This window comes from Palaemon carinicauda, chromosome 37 (genome assembly GCF_036898095.1).
Source record: "Palaemon carinicauda isolate YSFRI2023 chromosome 37, ASM3689809v2, whole genome shotgun sequence".
NCBI lineage: Eukaryota > Metazoa > Arthropoda > Malacostraca > Decapoda > Palaemonidae > Palaemon > Palaemon carinicauda.
Window position 1 is genome coordinate 61,744,566 of NC_090761.1, and position 17,500 is coordinate 61,762,065.

General features: G+C 31.4%; 1 protein-coding gene across 3 annotated transcripts in view; it reads left to right on the plus strand.

Annotated features, from left to right (window-relative positions):
• Window positions 1-16,008, plus strand: part of LOC137629726 (nephrin-like) — a 241,279-nt gene extending 225,271 nt beyond the window's left edge. For all 3 annotated transcript variants that reach the window (XM_068361298.1, XM_068361296.1, XM_068361297.1), the window contains 6 exons: window positions 1,260-1,553; window positions 2,641-2,813; window positions 9,616-9,745; window positions 10,380-10,687; window positions 12,325-12,480; window positions 13,533-16,008. In XM_068361298.1, the coding sequence (XP_068217399.1) occupies window positions 1,260-1,553; window positions 2,641-2,813; window positions 9,616-9,745; window positions 10,380-10,687; window positions 12,325-12,480; window positions 13,533-14,012 (1,541 nt within the window). In that variant the 3' untranslated portion in view covers window positions 14,013-16,008. The remainder of the gene's footprint in view (window positions 1-1,259; window positions 1,554-2,640; window positions 2,814-9,615; window positions 9,746-10,379; window positions 10,688-12,324; window positions 12,481-13,532) is intronic.
• Window positions 16,009-17,500: the final 1,492 nt, after the last annotated feature.

Below are 17,500 nucleotides of genomic sequence, written 5' to 3' on the forward strand. Positions count from 1 at the left end.
AGATAGGTAGGCAGATAGATAGATAGATAGATAGAGCATAAATCTTTATGAAGAGTTCATCAGCACAAGAAACAAAGGAAAGATTCAATCTTATACGTGACTTTTTGGAAGACGACTGAAAGTAAACTCATCAGTAAAAGATACACTTCAGGTGAGTAGGTTTACATACACAGATATATATATACATATATATATATATATATATATATATATATATATATATATATATATATATATATACAGTATATATATATATATGTATATATATTTATTATATATCTATATATATATATATATATATACATATATATATATATATATATATATACACACATATATAAATATATATATATACATATATATATGCACATGAAAAAATGTGTATATGTATGCATGTACATAACGATTGGTTCAGTAATTACAGACATTTATGTACTCATTGTCATTTCAGAAATATGAGATGGTATTTTATCTAAAGATTTTCAAGTGTTCTCAGTAGTTATATAACTTATACTTCTATGTAAAAGTATATGAATATTTTACATATAAAGCTAATGTTGATATTAATTTTATAATTGGGTATCAATTAATCCCTTTATTTAAATAATTTTAAATATAGACCTCATTTTTGCTTTTACTCTTTCATTATTATATAACCTCTCCGCACTTTATTCATATTTTAAAACTATTTTTTTATTATATTCTTTGATTAGATATCACCTTTAGTCACTTTATTCCAGTTTTATGTTGAATCATTGTTAATTTTTGGCATTAATCTTTAATATACAGTTACTAATCTATATTCTGTAATTTTCTTATACATACATATATATATATATATATATATATATATATATATATATATATATATATATATATATATATATATATATATATATATATGTGTGTGTGTGTGTATGTATATATATGCATATATATATATATATATATATATATATATATATATATATATATATATGTATGTATGTATATATGTGTATATATATATATATATATATATATATGTATATATATATTTATATATAGATTATATATATATATATATATGTATATATATATGATTCCTAATGTACAGTATACTGTATTCTTACATATGAATTCCACACCAGATTATCAAAGAAGATAAAACAACCAGATTTCTCCTTCTAACTCCAATACCTAAAAAATATATTACATATTTCTCCTACACCAGATTACACCAAAACAGATAAATCACCAGGTCCTATGTACCCCCACAGATGCCCCCGTTTGTCTACCAGGCCAAGTAACAACATACGCCGTTGGACGCTACGAAGACGCCGAAGTGACCTGCGAAGTGGAGGCCAACCCGCTGGAAGCAACTTTCCAGTGGACCTTCAATAACACGGCGGATACTATAGACGTCCCCCAGGGGCGGTACACCTCCACCAATAGCCATAGTGTCATCACCTACACCCCTATGACTTCTCTGGATTACGGGACGCTCCTGTGCTGGGCCTCAAACGAAATAGGGTCTCAGCAGGAGCCGTGTCTCTATCATATCATTCCTGCAGGTAAGACGGCCTTTTATTGTCTTTGGTGATTTTGGTACCAACTCTCTCACACACATACACAGGCACACAAACATACACACATATATGTACACCGGTACTAAATTGATTCAGATTATTTTGAGATGGTCCGGTCTTGTAGAAAGAATGCATGATAACAGCTTGATGAAAACAATATTTTATTCGGATATGCCATAAGATAGAACGAGAAAAGGACTAGAGGCCGTTGCATATATGGATCGAAAAATACATTCGAAAGAAAGGGCACTGCTGTTAAAGACGTACATGAGTGCAGACAAGATAGGGTTGAATAGTGCAGTGTTTATACGGGTTCTACCTTTTGATAAGCCTTTTTAGTCCAATGCTACTGGATCTTTTACTGCTCAGGGATTTCTTAAAAGATTCAGTTACCACTATATTAGCTAACCTCCTGGCTAATAAAGTAGTGACATGTATGATTGATTGATGTTTGTCTGTGCATTCGCATGGCGGCAGATCGATCCCAGCCCGGAACCATGATTTTAAGCTGTTTACTGGGTAAGCCACTGTTGTGGTTGGGCATCACAGTGGTGGTTGGGCTTGCATGGCTGACATTCTGGTGAGCATCCATTCTGGTGAACCTGAAACCAGACACCTATAACCTTTAAAAGATGAATAGGTCATCAACTGTCATTTTTTTATCATTAATACCTATTCGTTATTAGGAGAAATATCTAAAAACATATGTGTATTTGTATGTATATATTAATATGTACATGTGAAATGTGTGTATGCCAGTGTTTGAAATAATGCAAGGTATATAAAACCTTATAATGATATTCAGGCCTTATTTCAGCTTCTTAGCCATTCTAGTTTGTCTTTTACATCGATAATTTTACATATGAGAATAGCCAGGAAACTAATCAATGGTGCGGACGAAGAGACTTGAAGTGCAACTCTAAAAAAAAAAAAAAAAACTTTGTCACTAGACCTGGCAGAATTCACTCCTTCAGTGTGTGTGTGTAGAAGGGCGATGCTGGTGATTTCCATAAAGACGAAAATCCCGTTCTCAAAGGTATGGTAATATTCTTTCTCTCTTCCAAACCCAAAGGCAAACCGGAACCCCCAGGGAACTGCACTGTAACTCAGAGGTTGAGGACTTCTGTGAGGATTTCTTGTATGCCAGGAAATAGCGGAGGCCTTAAGCAGTCTTTCATTTTGCAAGCGCGACTCCATAATGGTAAACACACCATTAATGTAACTTCGAGTACTTCAGTTTTTCAGGTAAGTAAAGCTGTTATCCAAGAGTTTTTTTATTCAGGGTGGAATGGAAATAATGTGAGTTCGAAGGTATTATTATTATTATTATTATTATTATTATTATTATTATTATTATTATTATATTTTATTATTATTATTATTATTATTATTATTATTATTATTATTAGCTGAACTACCACCTTAAATGCAAAAGCAAGCAGATATAAGCCCAATGACTTTAATAGGGAAAATAGCCCAATGAGTCAAAGAAATAGACAAACAGCTAGAATTGTGTTTGAGTGTACCCTCAAGCATGAGAACTGTAACCCGAAACAGTGGAAGACCATGGTACAGAGGCTATGGCACTACCCAAAGCTAAAGAAACTATGATTTGATTTTGGAGTGTCCTTCTCCTTGAAGAATTGTTTACCATAGCTAAAGAGTCTCTTCTACCCTTTCCAAGTGGAAAGTAGCCACTGAAAAATAACACTGCATTAGTTAAGGCCTTGAGTGAAGAATTTTCCGATTATCTTAGTGTTGTCAGGTATATGAGGAAAGAGAAGAATGTGTAAAGAATACGCCAGACTATTTGGTGTATGTGTAGGCAAAAAAAAAAAATGAGCCGTAACCAAAGAGGGGTCCAATGTACTATCTGACCAGTCAAAGGACCCTGGAACTCTCTAGCGCTAGTATCTCAACAGGTGGCTGGTGTCTTGGCCAACCGACTACCTTTAACCGTAAAAGTAAGCAAATTGCTATTTATAAATTGTCCACGTAGTTTCCTGGAGGATTATTTTGTATGTCATCTCTGCACCTTCACGAAATTCAACAGAGTCGCTGGAGAACGAAATGTGCGAGATAGGATGGCATGCAGTGAGACGTCATTATCAAACTACGCTGAGATATCATTGATGTGTTTCGGAAGGTTGTATTATTCAGCGTGAGCTTGGCTATCCTAAATAGACTTAATCCTCCTGGATTCAGCGGACGGATGTTGAATAATAGCTGCTCCGACCACTCATCCTTATGAATGAGGCTTTCTTACCCAGAAAGATTAATAGCTTACAAAAGTGAGGAGTATGTGACAGGTGCTTATTTATTTGCAAGCCGGCAGGGTTTAGGTAATGTAGGTCTGGATGAGAGAGAGAGAGAGAGAGAGAGAGAGAGAGAGAGAGAGAGAGAGAGAGAGATTTTGAATAAATGCCTACTATTACTGCTAAGAAATTTTGATTGAATTGATAAAATTTTATATTGTATTTGTTATAACATACGGTAAAATTTCAATAAAGTCTTTATTATCTAAAAAATCTGAACATGATTGAGAATGAAGTAGTACTTGAGAGAGAGAGAGAGAGAGAGAGAGAGAGAGAGAGAGAGAGAGAGAGAGAGAGAGAGAGAATTTGAATAATTGACTAGTATTACTCCAAAGAAATTTTGTCTAAACTAATAATAATTGAATGTAATATCTATTTGTTATATCATACGATAAGATTTCTATATAGTTTTTATTACCTAAAAATCTGAACATAAAGTAATACTTGAGAGAGAGAGAGAGAGAGAGAGAGAGAGAGAGAGAGAGAGAGAGAGAGAGAGGCGTGAAATACGAAGCCTAACGTGAGAACTATAATCTAAATAAAGATGAATGTGGGAATCATTAATCTTTAGTTATTAAGACAGTAGGAAAGAAGTTATGATGTGTAAACGTGATTACTAAATAATTGTTGTAGCAATTGTTATTAAAAAAATTTCAATGCAAATTTTGAGTAACCTAATCGCTAGAATTGTTACATTTCCTTAAATGAAAATAGAATAACTGGATGGGAGAGGCGACAAAGAAACTTAATAACTACTATAGAATCACTGGACTCGATTAACTAGCAAGAAGAGAGGAGAGTTCTTTCGTTGTTTTTTAGATTTCCAACCTTATGTGCGACACGGGCTCTTGCACCGGAACGTTGATTCTCTCTTATATAAAAGAAACTGTAGATTTTTCATTTGTATCTTCATACATTTAGACCTACTTTTAGTAATTGAAAGTACCTAAACATTATCTTTCATGATAAGGTTATTTTCTACAGGCTTATTCCGGGGATATTTTAGAAAACGGTCAGACATAGGAAATTGCTATTATTTCTATAATTGGTTGCTGTGATTTCTTCATAGAGTCCTCGCAGGCATGGTTTCGGCTTAGTGGTAAGAGTTCGAATCTCTGCCCAGCCAGAAGCTGTTACATTAAATGAATTCCAGTGGATATATAATCCCAAGGTAGAATTAGGTATTAGATATTATTGCGGTTGATATTCGCGTATACTGATATATATTATTAGCCTGTTTTAAGATATCAAAAAATTGGATAAAAAGAGAAAACAAGAGGAAAGGCACCATATGTAGCATCACTACAGAAGGGGTAGAATTGGCAATATAATACAATTAAAACAAAAAGCTAGAAATCATTTTCAGGTAAGTTATGAAAGATATGTATTTGCCCCCCCCCCCATCCCCCCCACCCCCCCCCCCACCCCCCAATCAGAAAGGTTCAAATATCAGAAAATAACAACAGAAGGTTTTTATGAGATGCTGCCTTACGAATGCCATACTGATGATCCCAGAAACAAATGAGACGCTAGATAATGATTGCCGATCGAGTCGGAAAATAAGTTAGATTTAGAATTTTTAGGTAAATTGAGAATTGATTTGTGAAATATTAAAGACTGGGTTTCTTAGCCCAGAAGCTTGGTTTTAAAGAAATTATTATTATTATTATTATTATTATTATTATTATTATTATTATTATTATTATTATTATCAAACCATTGTTCTCTGGCCTTAGATTGTGCTATAGCCTCTGTACCATGGTGTTTAATGTCTTGGATTAGAGTTCTCCTTTTTGAGGGTACACTCGGGCACACTATTCTATCTTATTTCACTTGCTCTTCTTTTGTTAAAGTTTTTATAGATTATATAGGAAATAGTTATTTTAATGTTGTTACTGTACTTGAAATATTTTATTTAGATTGTTAATTACTTCTCTTATTTCCTTGTTTCCTTTCCTCACTGGGCTATTTTCCCTGTTGGAGCCCCTGGACATATAACATCGTGATTTCCAACCAGGGTTGTAGCTTAGCAAGTAATAATAATGATAGTAATAATATTATTATTATTATTATTATTATTATTATTATTATTATTACTTGCTAAGCTACAACCTTATTATTATTATTATCATTCTTATTATTATTATTATTATTATTATCATCATCTATTTGCTAAGCTACAACCCAAGTTGGAAAATCAGAATGCTATAATGTAATTTACTATAGGTAGAGAATCGAACATTCTATGATTGATCGATTGGTTTGAAGAGCCGGCTTAACCGGTTGACCTTGAGTACGTGAATTCTTTTTTTAATTAATTGACTTCATTACGTACTTCATTACTAATGAACCTAACTGTATCGTTAATTAGAGCTCTAATAAAGAGGCAATTTGGTGCCCAGTAAATAATTATAGCATTTTCATCAGCATATTATTAGAAAGGTTTGAAACTCGTTCTGTGACAAATTAGAAAATTATAAATTCTTCTGGAAATGTATATGAACACAATGGAGCATGAAATGTATAAGTATGAATTTTACTTCCTTAAAACATTATTTCCTCCAGAAAGGCTCCCCAGTAAGAATGTATATTCATATACAGAAGGAATATTTCTTTCAGTCTGATGTCTATTGAATCAAACAAAAAATCTCAGCTCTTATTCATTTCGGAAATAGTAAGGTTGAAAATCTTTTGAATTAACAAATATGTTATACTTCACAAATATGAAATAAAGTTGAGAATTTATCTTAAAATTAAGATATAGAAAAAATTCCGAAGTCATATGGTAATTCCACAGATCAGAAATTATTCTTCACAAATATGAAAATATGAAATAAAGTTGAGAATTCATCTTAATATTAAGATAGAAAAAATTCTGTTGTCAGATGGTATTTCCACAGTTAAGGAATTATACTTAACGAATATGAAAATAAGAAATAAAGTTGAGAATTTATCTTAAAATTAAGATATAGAAAAAATTCCGAAGTCATATGGTAATTCCACAGATCAGAAATTATTCTTCACAAATATGAAAATATGAAATAAAGTTGAGAATTCTTCTTAACATTAAGATATAGAAAAAATTCCGAAGTCAGATGGTATTTCCACAGGTAAGGAATTATACTTAACGAATAAGAATAACGGGAATTAAAGTTGAAAACTTTAAAGCAATCAATCAATTAAAGTTGAGAATTTATCTTAATATCAAGATATAGAAAAAATTCCGAAGTCAGTATTTCCACAGGTAAGGAATTATACTTAACGAATAAGAAAAACGGGAATTAAAGTTGAGAATTCATCTTAATATTAAGATATAGAAAAAATTCCGAAGTCAGATGGTATTTCCACAGGTAAGGAATTATACTCAACGAATAAGAATAACGAGAATTAAAGTTGAGAATTTATCTTAATATCAAGAAATAGAAAAATTCTGTAGTGAAATGCTGTTTCCACAGTTAAGCACTTTTTCATAAGAACAATTAGGCGTAATGTTCAATTAGTTCCCCATCTACCAGGATTCCCAAAAGATATATGATCGTTGTCTAGGCCTATAGGCCTATGCCCATTTGCATTTCTTACAAGGATTGCATTATGTGTTCCGGAAGCTTGTTCTAAACTTCATGAATAGTATTACCATTATAATAATATGGATATTCATACTGACCAGGGAGAGAAAAAAAAAAAGAGATCTTACTAGTATAATCTTTGCTGAAATAAATATGAATGTTTTTACGCTTTTAATTTCACAAATGGATTGAACAAGTATTGTACTGTATGTAAAAAAAGAAAGAAAAAAAAAACCGCGAACGTTCAGTTTTTTTTTTGGGGGGGGGGATTATTTAGAGCAACCTTTTTTTTCTTTTTTTTCTCCGTAATAAGATTTTCAAAGCAGTTAAGTTTAGCAAACCCTTTATTCCAGTCTTTTATTATTGGTTGTCATACGCAATTGTAGTTATTTCTGTTTAAAATAGAGGGGCACTCAGTACGAGCGCAGACCTCCACCGCGGCAGCTTATTTCTCGACATTTTGCTCGACCTTGACCTCGACTTTTGACCTTAACATGTATTAATTGGCGTTAATTTTCATACACTCATATATGAACCAAGTTTGAAGACTCTGTGACAACGATGTCCAAACTTATGGCTGATTACGTGAATTGGACATTTTGCTTGACCGTGACCTTACCTTTGACGTGACCTTCCAAAATTAAATCATTCCCAGCTTTTTACATAATTAAGCCCTGCAAGATTCATTTTTCTACGATTAAAATTGTGGCCAGGAAGCTGGTCACAAACAAACACACACAAATTACATACACACAAACAGGATTTAAAACATCTTCCTTCCAACTTCGTTGGCGGAGGTAATTAGATATTTCTCGCATTTTTACTCTTTAGTATTACCGCTCCATTTCCATTTTACAATCTATTAGAATTTTCATAATTTCACTTCCATGACATTTCTTACTCAATATAATTATCTCGTTAAAGATGTTATATACTGAATAAGAGGAGAGATGGATTGATAGCCTCTGTAAGACTCTCTAAGATGAAATAATGTTCCTGTAAAAATGGACAGAAAAATTCACCTCCAATAACCAAAAAAAAGAGAAAGATGAAAGCAGACTGTTAATCGTTGTTCTTTACTTCTCTTGTATTATATTTATTTCCTTATTTCCTTTCCTCACGGGGCTATTTTTTTATGCTAGAGCCCTAGGGCTTATAGCATTCTGCCTTTCCAACTAGGGTTTTAGCTTAGGTGGTAATAATAATAATAATAATAATAATAATAATAATAATAATAATAATAATAATAACAAACGAAAACAGTTGTATTTCATTTACTACTATTGAGAAGCGAAATTGAAAGTAAATTACTGCAAATTCGAGTAATATTTATAACCGTTGCATATGAATTGTACTTGAAGTTTGTTCTACTGAAATGAAAACTAGCAACCTCGAAATTGAATACATATTTTCCTTTTGAAAATGTGGCAATATTGTCTATTCAACTTTTCAATATCAAGTCGAAGGTAATTGGAATTCTTAAACAGAATTGAATAATTAAATTGACTAGAAAAAAAAGAAATATATAGGATTGTATTTGAAAAAAAAAAATCATTAATTACTAGAAAAAAAGATGGGCTGGGAATTAAGAAAAGAAAAACATGTATGGAAGATTTTATTAAAAAAAAAAGAATTCAATATTAAAAAAAAAGATAAGCGTGCAAATGTTGCACAGAATGCAACAACTGATATAAAATGGTTGCTGGGATTGTTTTTAATTTCCATGAAATTGACAATGACAATATATTCTTGATCATAAACGGAAACTAGAAAAAGTGGTATTTGAAAAAAAATACAGATTTTTGGTTGGCTTTTGAAATTAAAACAAGAGAGATTGCAGTCCAGGTGTTTCAGAAATAAAGATTTACATTAGACTACTAAAATAAAAGTAAGAAAAAAAACTAATTTTAATCGAAAATCATCCGTAAAAATATACTGTTCTCAGCTGTATTTCAGTAAATACAGACGACCGTAATTTTGACCCTGCTTTTTTTATCATCTTTTACGGGATAGTGACCGTAATATCACTCCTTTACATCAATATATCCGTTTTTAAAACGAAAAATGCCTGGCAACATTTATTCCAGGCTTTTTACCGTTTTTTTTTTTTTTTTTTTTTTTTTTTTTTACGACAATTTTTCAACAGCTGCTATTTCATCTCCACAGGTGGATGGGTTAAAACCAAAGCAAAGATACAACCTGTACATAACTGCCGTCAATGATAAGGGACACAGCTCTCCAACTCTTCTCACAATTTCCAGTGTTGGAACAGCCAACTTCATCTATCAACTGCATGGTTGGTCCTCCTTTTAATTATAGTTTTTTTAGTATTTTTAGATATGGTAATTTGACTTTAACCCCCCCCCAAAAAAAAATATAGATATATATATATATATATATATATATATATATATATATATATATATATATATATATATATATATATATATATATATATAAAAGTTATCCTTTTCCACGTATCTTTATTTAGAGCACCAATAAAGAGGTAAACTGGTTTTCGTAAAATAACTGATACTTTTGCCAGCATATTTTTCAGGAAGACTGAAATTTGTCACAAGTACAAATAATGGTAAAATATTTATTATTAACATAATAATCTTCATATAATTATGTTCTACTAATCACAATTAATTCTAAACATATCTGCAACTTCACCATCCTTATGAGCTAAGGATGGGGGGTTTGTGGGAGCCTGTAGGTCTACCTGTTGAGTCAATAGCAGCCATTGCCTAGTCCTCCCTAGTCCTATCTTGGAGGGAGAGGGGGCTTGGGAACTGATTTCATGATCGGTCTCTAGGACATTGTCCTGCTAACCAGGGAAATGTCACTGTCCCTTGCCCCCCGCCATTCATGAGCGGCCTTTAAACTTTTTTAAACCTTATTCTCGATCACCTCCTTAACCAATGCAGACGGTCCATCAGAAGCCGAGGTGAGAGACGGCGGGAAGACTCCTGCCGATGGAGGATCTTTCGTCTTCGGCAACAAATACCTGGACAACATTTCCCTCCCGAGCCTCATCCCGGCCGCCCTCGGAGTGGGCGCTGGACTCATCCTAGTCATCATCGTGCTCATTTTGCTCATCGTCTTCCGTACTCGAAGACCAAGGAACCCTCCCTCCTGCTCATCGCTCACTGGCTCAGAGCTCAGCAAAGCCGGGAGTAAATCGCCTAGCATGACGCCCAAGCAGACGACATCCTGCTCGGAGAGAGACCTTCAGGTAACTTTTTCATTCGGTGCTGGGGATTAGGTGGAAGTGCTCGCTGGTAAATACCAAGGTCTATACTCTATAGACCTTGGTTAATACATCCATTATCTGTGATTGTATGTACATTCTACTCTCTCTCTCTCTCTCTCTCTCTCTCTCTCTCTCTCTCTCTCTCTCTCTCTCTCTCTCTGTTCTGTTTATCTTATATATCTACCTATATATATAATATATATATATATATATATATATATATATGTATATATATATATAGTTAGATATATATATATATATATATATATATATCCCTATCTATCTACGAAATCATCTATTTCAAAATAAATTTTTATATACACATAATCACACGCACAATATATATAGATATATATATATGTATATATATATATATATATATATATATATATATATATATATATATATATGTGTGTGTGTGTGTGTATACATATGTGTGTATTTGTTTGAATATTTTTATCTACAGTATATACATGGGTACGTATCTATATATGTATGCATTATGCATGTATATATTTTAGTCTTAAACAGATTTTATAAACACACTAAAGCTAAATAAACTTGCTTTTCGGTTCGTATTTAGTAAAGATTTTCATGTAAGTTTAGTTATTAAAAGGAAGCATGATATTCAAAAGCGCTTGTTTTGAATAAGCAATTTAAATCTAGCTTATTTTATCTATCCTTGCCAGGTTTCAGAGTAGTCAAAATATGATTAAATTTTCCCTATCCAATTATGTAGTTCATAGTTATTGGGTTTTTTTTTTTTTCAATTTGTGGTACTGCTACATTTCCTAAGTATTTTATTTTGTAGTTGTATCAAACAAGCACATATACACGCCCCCCCCAACACACATATGTTTATATATATATATATATATATATATATATATATATATATATATATATATATATATGTGTGTGTGTGTATATATATATATTTATATATATATTATATATATACTATATATACTTTATATATGCATATATATATATATATATATATATATATGTGTGTGTGTGTGTGTGTGTATGTATATATGTATATATATATATATATATTTGTATATATATATATATATATATATACATATATATATATTATATACATATATATATACTGTATATATGCATACATATAATATATATATATGTATATATATATATATATATATATGTATGTATGTATATATGGGTATATACATACGTATAGACTTTTGAGCCCGTCTTTCTAGTGTGGAGTTCATGTCGAATGCTGTTGTTGCGTCTATTTTTCAAGACAACATTTCAATGAATTCCTATAACTTTTCTCATCCTCAAAGGCAAACTTCTGAAGGAAAAGACGATTTTTTTTCTCCCTTTTCCCGCTGCAACAGCTGTTTCAGCCTCTTATTCATGGCTTTCATCAGGGCTATTATAATCCAATAGAACAACAGTCCAATATGTAGGTCAGTACTAAAGAGAATCAAATAGTTTGGTCATAGGGGATAATGATATACAAAGAATCAATGTTTAAGATTAAGCATTATGCGCTTTGCCTGTGCTTTTATTATTTACTTTGGCATGTCCCTTTCTTCCGCTGCTCGTAGACTGTCTTTAAACTTTAGGGCCGGATTTTCCAGGTGGAATCTGAGAGTGACGCGGAGCCAGATGTGATTCCCCTTCAGGAGGGGTTTAGAGGACCCGACTCAGATCCTTCAATTCCTGCTGCCACACTTCTTCCACCTGATTGTTACCAATATCCTACGTCATCAACCACAACACTCATACATTCCATGGTAGGCCTCAAGTGAATTTGATTTGGATTGTTACTTACTTGACTATTTTTTTTTCCCACAAAAATTATAGAATTATTGATTATAGTACACAATCATCTTTGCTTAATAAATTAAGATCTTGAGCTGAATATTGAAAGGTATTAAATCCACTGGGGATCTTACAATGATACAGATTATACATAAGCACAACTCTTAAGTGATCTGATGCTTGAGATTTATATATTTATGGAATAAAAGCTTGCGTACATAATCATATCATATTGTGATTAATGATTCTCAAACATAAAATAAGGGTCTTTGGTAATAAGAACATAGGTAAAATGCTAAAAGAATAAAAAAAAATAACTTATACTGAATCGTTTTTGCCCATTATTTCAGGCACTTAGTCATTAAAATGGTATTTCCACCTAATAAAGGGGATCATGTCGAGATTAACATCAATACTCTTCCTTTTTCGTTGATTGATCAACATTTCTTTTGATATATTTTTGTTGGATATGATGCAATATTGTAATACCTAGGATTTACCATTCATGAAATGAGAAGGTTCAAAATTATTTAGAAATTAGTAGATTTAATATCATTTTTACTTTATTTGTAGAATTACATCATTTGAAAAGTTGCTTAATTAATTTATTATGTCTAAAAAAAAAAAGAATATAACTGATAATTTTACTACCACTATTCATAATATCCTCCTCAAAAACAGTGGTGGTATATCTGGTGTATTTGATTAACATATTGCAAGATCCAGTATACATTAAATGTATTTTAACATTACAGTATCTAGCTATACCTAATGTATTTTATCATCATCTACCTGTATCTAGAAATAATTTATCATCATATGGGTGTATCTAATATATTCTGTTATTATCTAGATGTATTTTATTGTCATCTAGCTGTATCTAGATATATTTTATGATCATCTAGCTTTACCTAGGTGTATTTTATGATAATATAGCTGTATCTAGATGTATTGTATTATCATCTACCTATATCTTATGTAATTTCTCAGTAAAACTGTAACCATTCCTCCCTTCCTTCCTCAGGTAAATCCTCATCACATACGGGGAGACGTCCACCCCGTGCCCCCTCCAACGTCTTCATCGGTTACAGTACCACTGCTGCAGGAGGGCTTCTCTGAGGCTTACATCCCTTCCCAATCCTCAGCTTACTCCCCTCGTCAGGACGTCCGCCTACATCACCATCATCACCACACTCATTCTGATCTGCACAGTTCATCACGGGATCGCCAGTTACCGATTACTTCAGCGGTAGCAAGACCCCCTCTAGAAGGACACCATATCCAGCACCATCACCCGCCACTCCCCCCGCAGAGTTTCGAAGGGCACGACCCTCATAGCCAGCCCTTCCCGGACGTCGAGGGGGGAAGCTTACCACCCCCCATAGAGTACCAGACCGTCAAGAGGAAAAGGGCAGCTTATAGGAAAGAATCTTCGCAATCGGTGACGAGGGAAGAAGACACACCTACAACTCCTCTCTTGAATAAAAGGGAGAGTTCGGTATGATATTCAGACGCGGACGCTTGATACGTCGTGTTTCATACGCGTATGTTATTGCGTGTCTGGTCCCTGAAGGCAGCGTTTTCTGTACGTTGGAGGACTTTCTTAAGCCACTGTACTTTATTCTCGACGTTTTTTATACAGTTTATAATACTAGTTGAATCAAATGTCTGATTTGTACCGCGACAATTTTGCTACGAGACGAAGAATGTAGAGAGTGAGAGTAAGATCTTAAGTTTTTGTTACAAATTAAAGTGGATTTGTGCACGGACATGTCTTTGCTACAATGAAAAATTAACTGTGAAGTAGGAAGAAAGTAAGAATGCTACAATGAAAACAGGAACAAGAAAGTAAGGAAGAGAGAATCCACTTGAAGAAAGGTCAATTTTTAAATCAAATTTTAAACACTTGGTAGTCTCAGTGGCACATTAGCTGACTGCTGACTTCATTTCAGTTCATAGAGTAGTTGTGAAAGTGAAAATACAATCCAAATGTCGTCTTCCTTCCTAACCATATGCTTGAAGGCATTTGAGAGGGCGCATCAGGCAACCGACCCCCTATTGTAAGGATAACGATGGAAGAAAGAAGAATAATAACGAAACTAATTATAATAATGTGTTAACCCATTTCTATAAACCATCTATAGTCTGATTACAGTATATGTTGTTGTTGCCCAATTCGTTTTTTTTTTTTTTTTTTTTTTTTTTTTTTTTTTTTTTTTTTTTTTTTGCTCTTCTGTGGATTTTTGTCGTAATGTTTTGAGTGTCAGAACCAAGAAACGAAACCTCCAAAGCAACACTGAAGTCACTGCTAAGATACATTCCAAACTGGTCTCAAATGGGCAAAACAAGCAAAAATAGAATTACTTTTCCATCGAACGAAAATCAATGAATGAATTTTGATTAATTTTGTGTCAGTGTGAGACAGGGTTAAATAAATTTAATTTTTTGTTCGTATAAGACGGGATGAATTTTTCGTTCTGTTTCCGTATAACCATTGTTAATTTTAGTTCTGTGTCCGTATAAGACAAGATTAATTTTAGTTTTGTGTCCGTATAAAAATCACGAATTTTAGTTTTGTTTCCGTATAAAACAAGATAAATTTTAGTACATAGAAGTCACAGTCTTCTGTATTATTATATATTTTTCATGTGAAAACTACATAAGTCAAAGCAAGGTTGATTTTATATTTAGTAATCATTATACCCCAAACTGTATGCGTACTTATAATATTTTACAACATACAATATAAGAAATAATGTGTTTATTTATTTTTATGTACTATATCAAAATGACCAAATTGCACATTTTATACATTCATAACTTTCTCTCTTATCATTATTGCAGCTATGATTGAATGTTGGAAAACGGCAAAAAAAGCAATTATTAAATAAAATATCTATCATTTCGTTAGTTGCCTGATTTCAAAATACAACTATCAATGTCAAATTCATATAAGTTAAATGACGTTTATGTTATTTAGCGTGGTAAGTTATTCAAACTCAAAAAATTGTTAATTAACCATCTGTCAAATACATATTTTTGTATCTTTTTTATCGAATCCGCAGTAAATGATTTGTTGATATTTATTTGTATATAAGGTTAATGTCAATCACATTTGAGTTTGTTTGAGATACGAAGAATATTTCTTCACAATTTACCGAATTGTATCCATCAATGGCTGTCTAATTTACTAATGTTTATGTTGTGATGAACAATAAGTGAGAGTCCGTTATTATAAATAAGATATCGTAAGTGTTAATGGAATTATTCGAGAATTCAGTAGTACAAAAGAGAACAGATTTTGTAATAAAACTGGTGAATTCAGATTTTATTTACCTTCTAAAACAAAGCAAAAAAAAAAATCAATATTTTTTAACTAGTAAATCTCATTTACCTTGAAAAACAATGCAAAAATAATCAATATTTTTTTAGTTATTAGATTTTCTTTATGCGTATTATTTACCTTGAAAAGAAAAACAATGCATTTTTTAATTAGTAAATCTTCTTCACTCGTATTATTTACTTTAGAAAATTGAAAAATCAATATTTTTTTATTAGTAAATCTCCTTTACTGGCAAAAATCAACTATTTTTTAATTGATAAATCTTCTTTACTCGTACTATATACCTTGAAAATCTGGCAAAAATCAATTATTTTTTAATTGATAAATCTCCTTTACCCGTATTATTTGCCTTGGAAAAAAAACTTTTTTTTATTAGTAAATCTCCATTACTCGTATTATTTCCCTTGGAAAAAAACATTTTTTAAAATTATTAAATCTCCATTACTCGTATTATTTTCCTTGGAAATTTTTTTTTTTTATTAAATCTCCATTACTCGTATTATTTCCCTTGGGAAAAAAAAACATATTTTTTTAATTATTAAATCTCCATTACTCGTATTATTTCCCTTGGAAAAAAAAAACATATTTTTTTAATTATTAAATCTCCATTACTCGTATTATTTACCTGGGAAAAACAATGCTTTTTTAATTAGTAAATCTCCTTTACTCGTATTATTTACCTTGAAAATCTGGCAAAAATCCATTGTTTTTTTATTAATAGATCTCCTTTACTCGTATTATTTGCCTTGGAAAAACCCTTTTTTTTTTCTTTTTTTTTTAATTAGTAAATATTCTTTACTCGTGTTATTTGCCCTGGAAAAACAAGGTGTTTTTTTTAGTTAGTAAATCTTCTTTACTCGTATTATTTACCTTGGAAAAAGAATGCATTTTTTTTTAATTAGTATATCTTCTTTAATCGTATTATTTTGCCTTGGAAAAACAATGCATTTTATTTTATTAGGAAATCTCCTTTATTCGTATTATTTGTCTTGGAAGAACCATTTTTTTTTTAAATTAGCAAATCTCCTTTACTCGTATTATTTACCTTGAAAAAAACCATAAAAAAATCCATAATTTTACTCGAATTTTCTGACATTGTACGCCCATAGTAATTATAACAGTGAATACTCGAAAGCCGGAAATAATGAAAACTATTTCCATATAAAACACATCATCAATGCTCCCTGTTCTGTGATAAAAAAGAATATTAAACATTATATATAAAAATTGTGTGTTTCAGTCGAAAACCCATTTTCAGTTTCGTTCTGCATAACGTGAAATATTTTAAATCTGTGATTTAATAATTAACAACGTAAACTCATCTCGTAGCCTGAAAAGCCAGCTTTGTTTAACAAAACAAAAAAAGATAGGCCTAATGTTTTCATTACTTGGTTTGCTTTTCAGATATCCAATGTTCGATAGTGCTGAGAACTGTATATATATATATATATATATATATATATATATATATATATATATATATATATATATATATATATATATATATATATATATAATGTGTGTATGTATATTATAAATATGATGTATAGGCTATGTATATATTTACGTATACAGTATATAAATGCAATATAATATATATATATATATATATATATATATATATATATATATATATATATACATACATA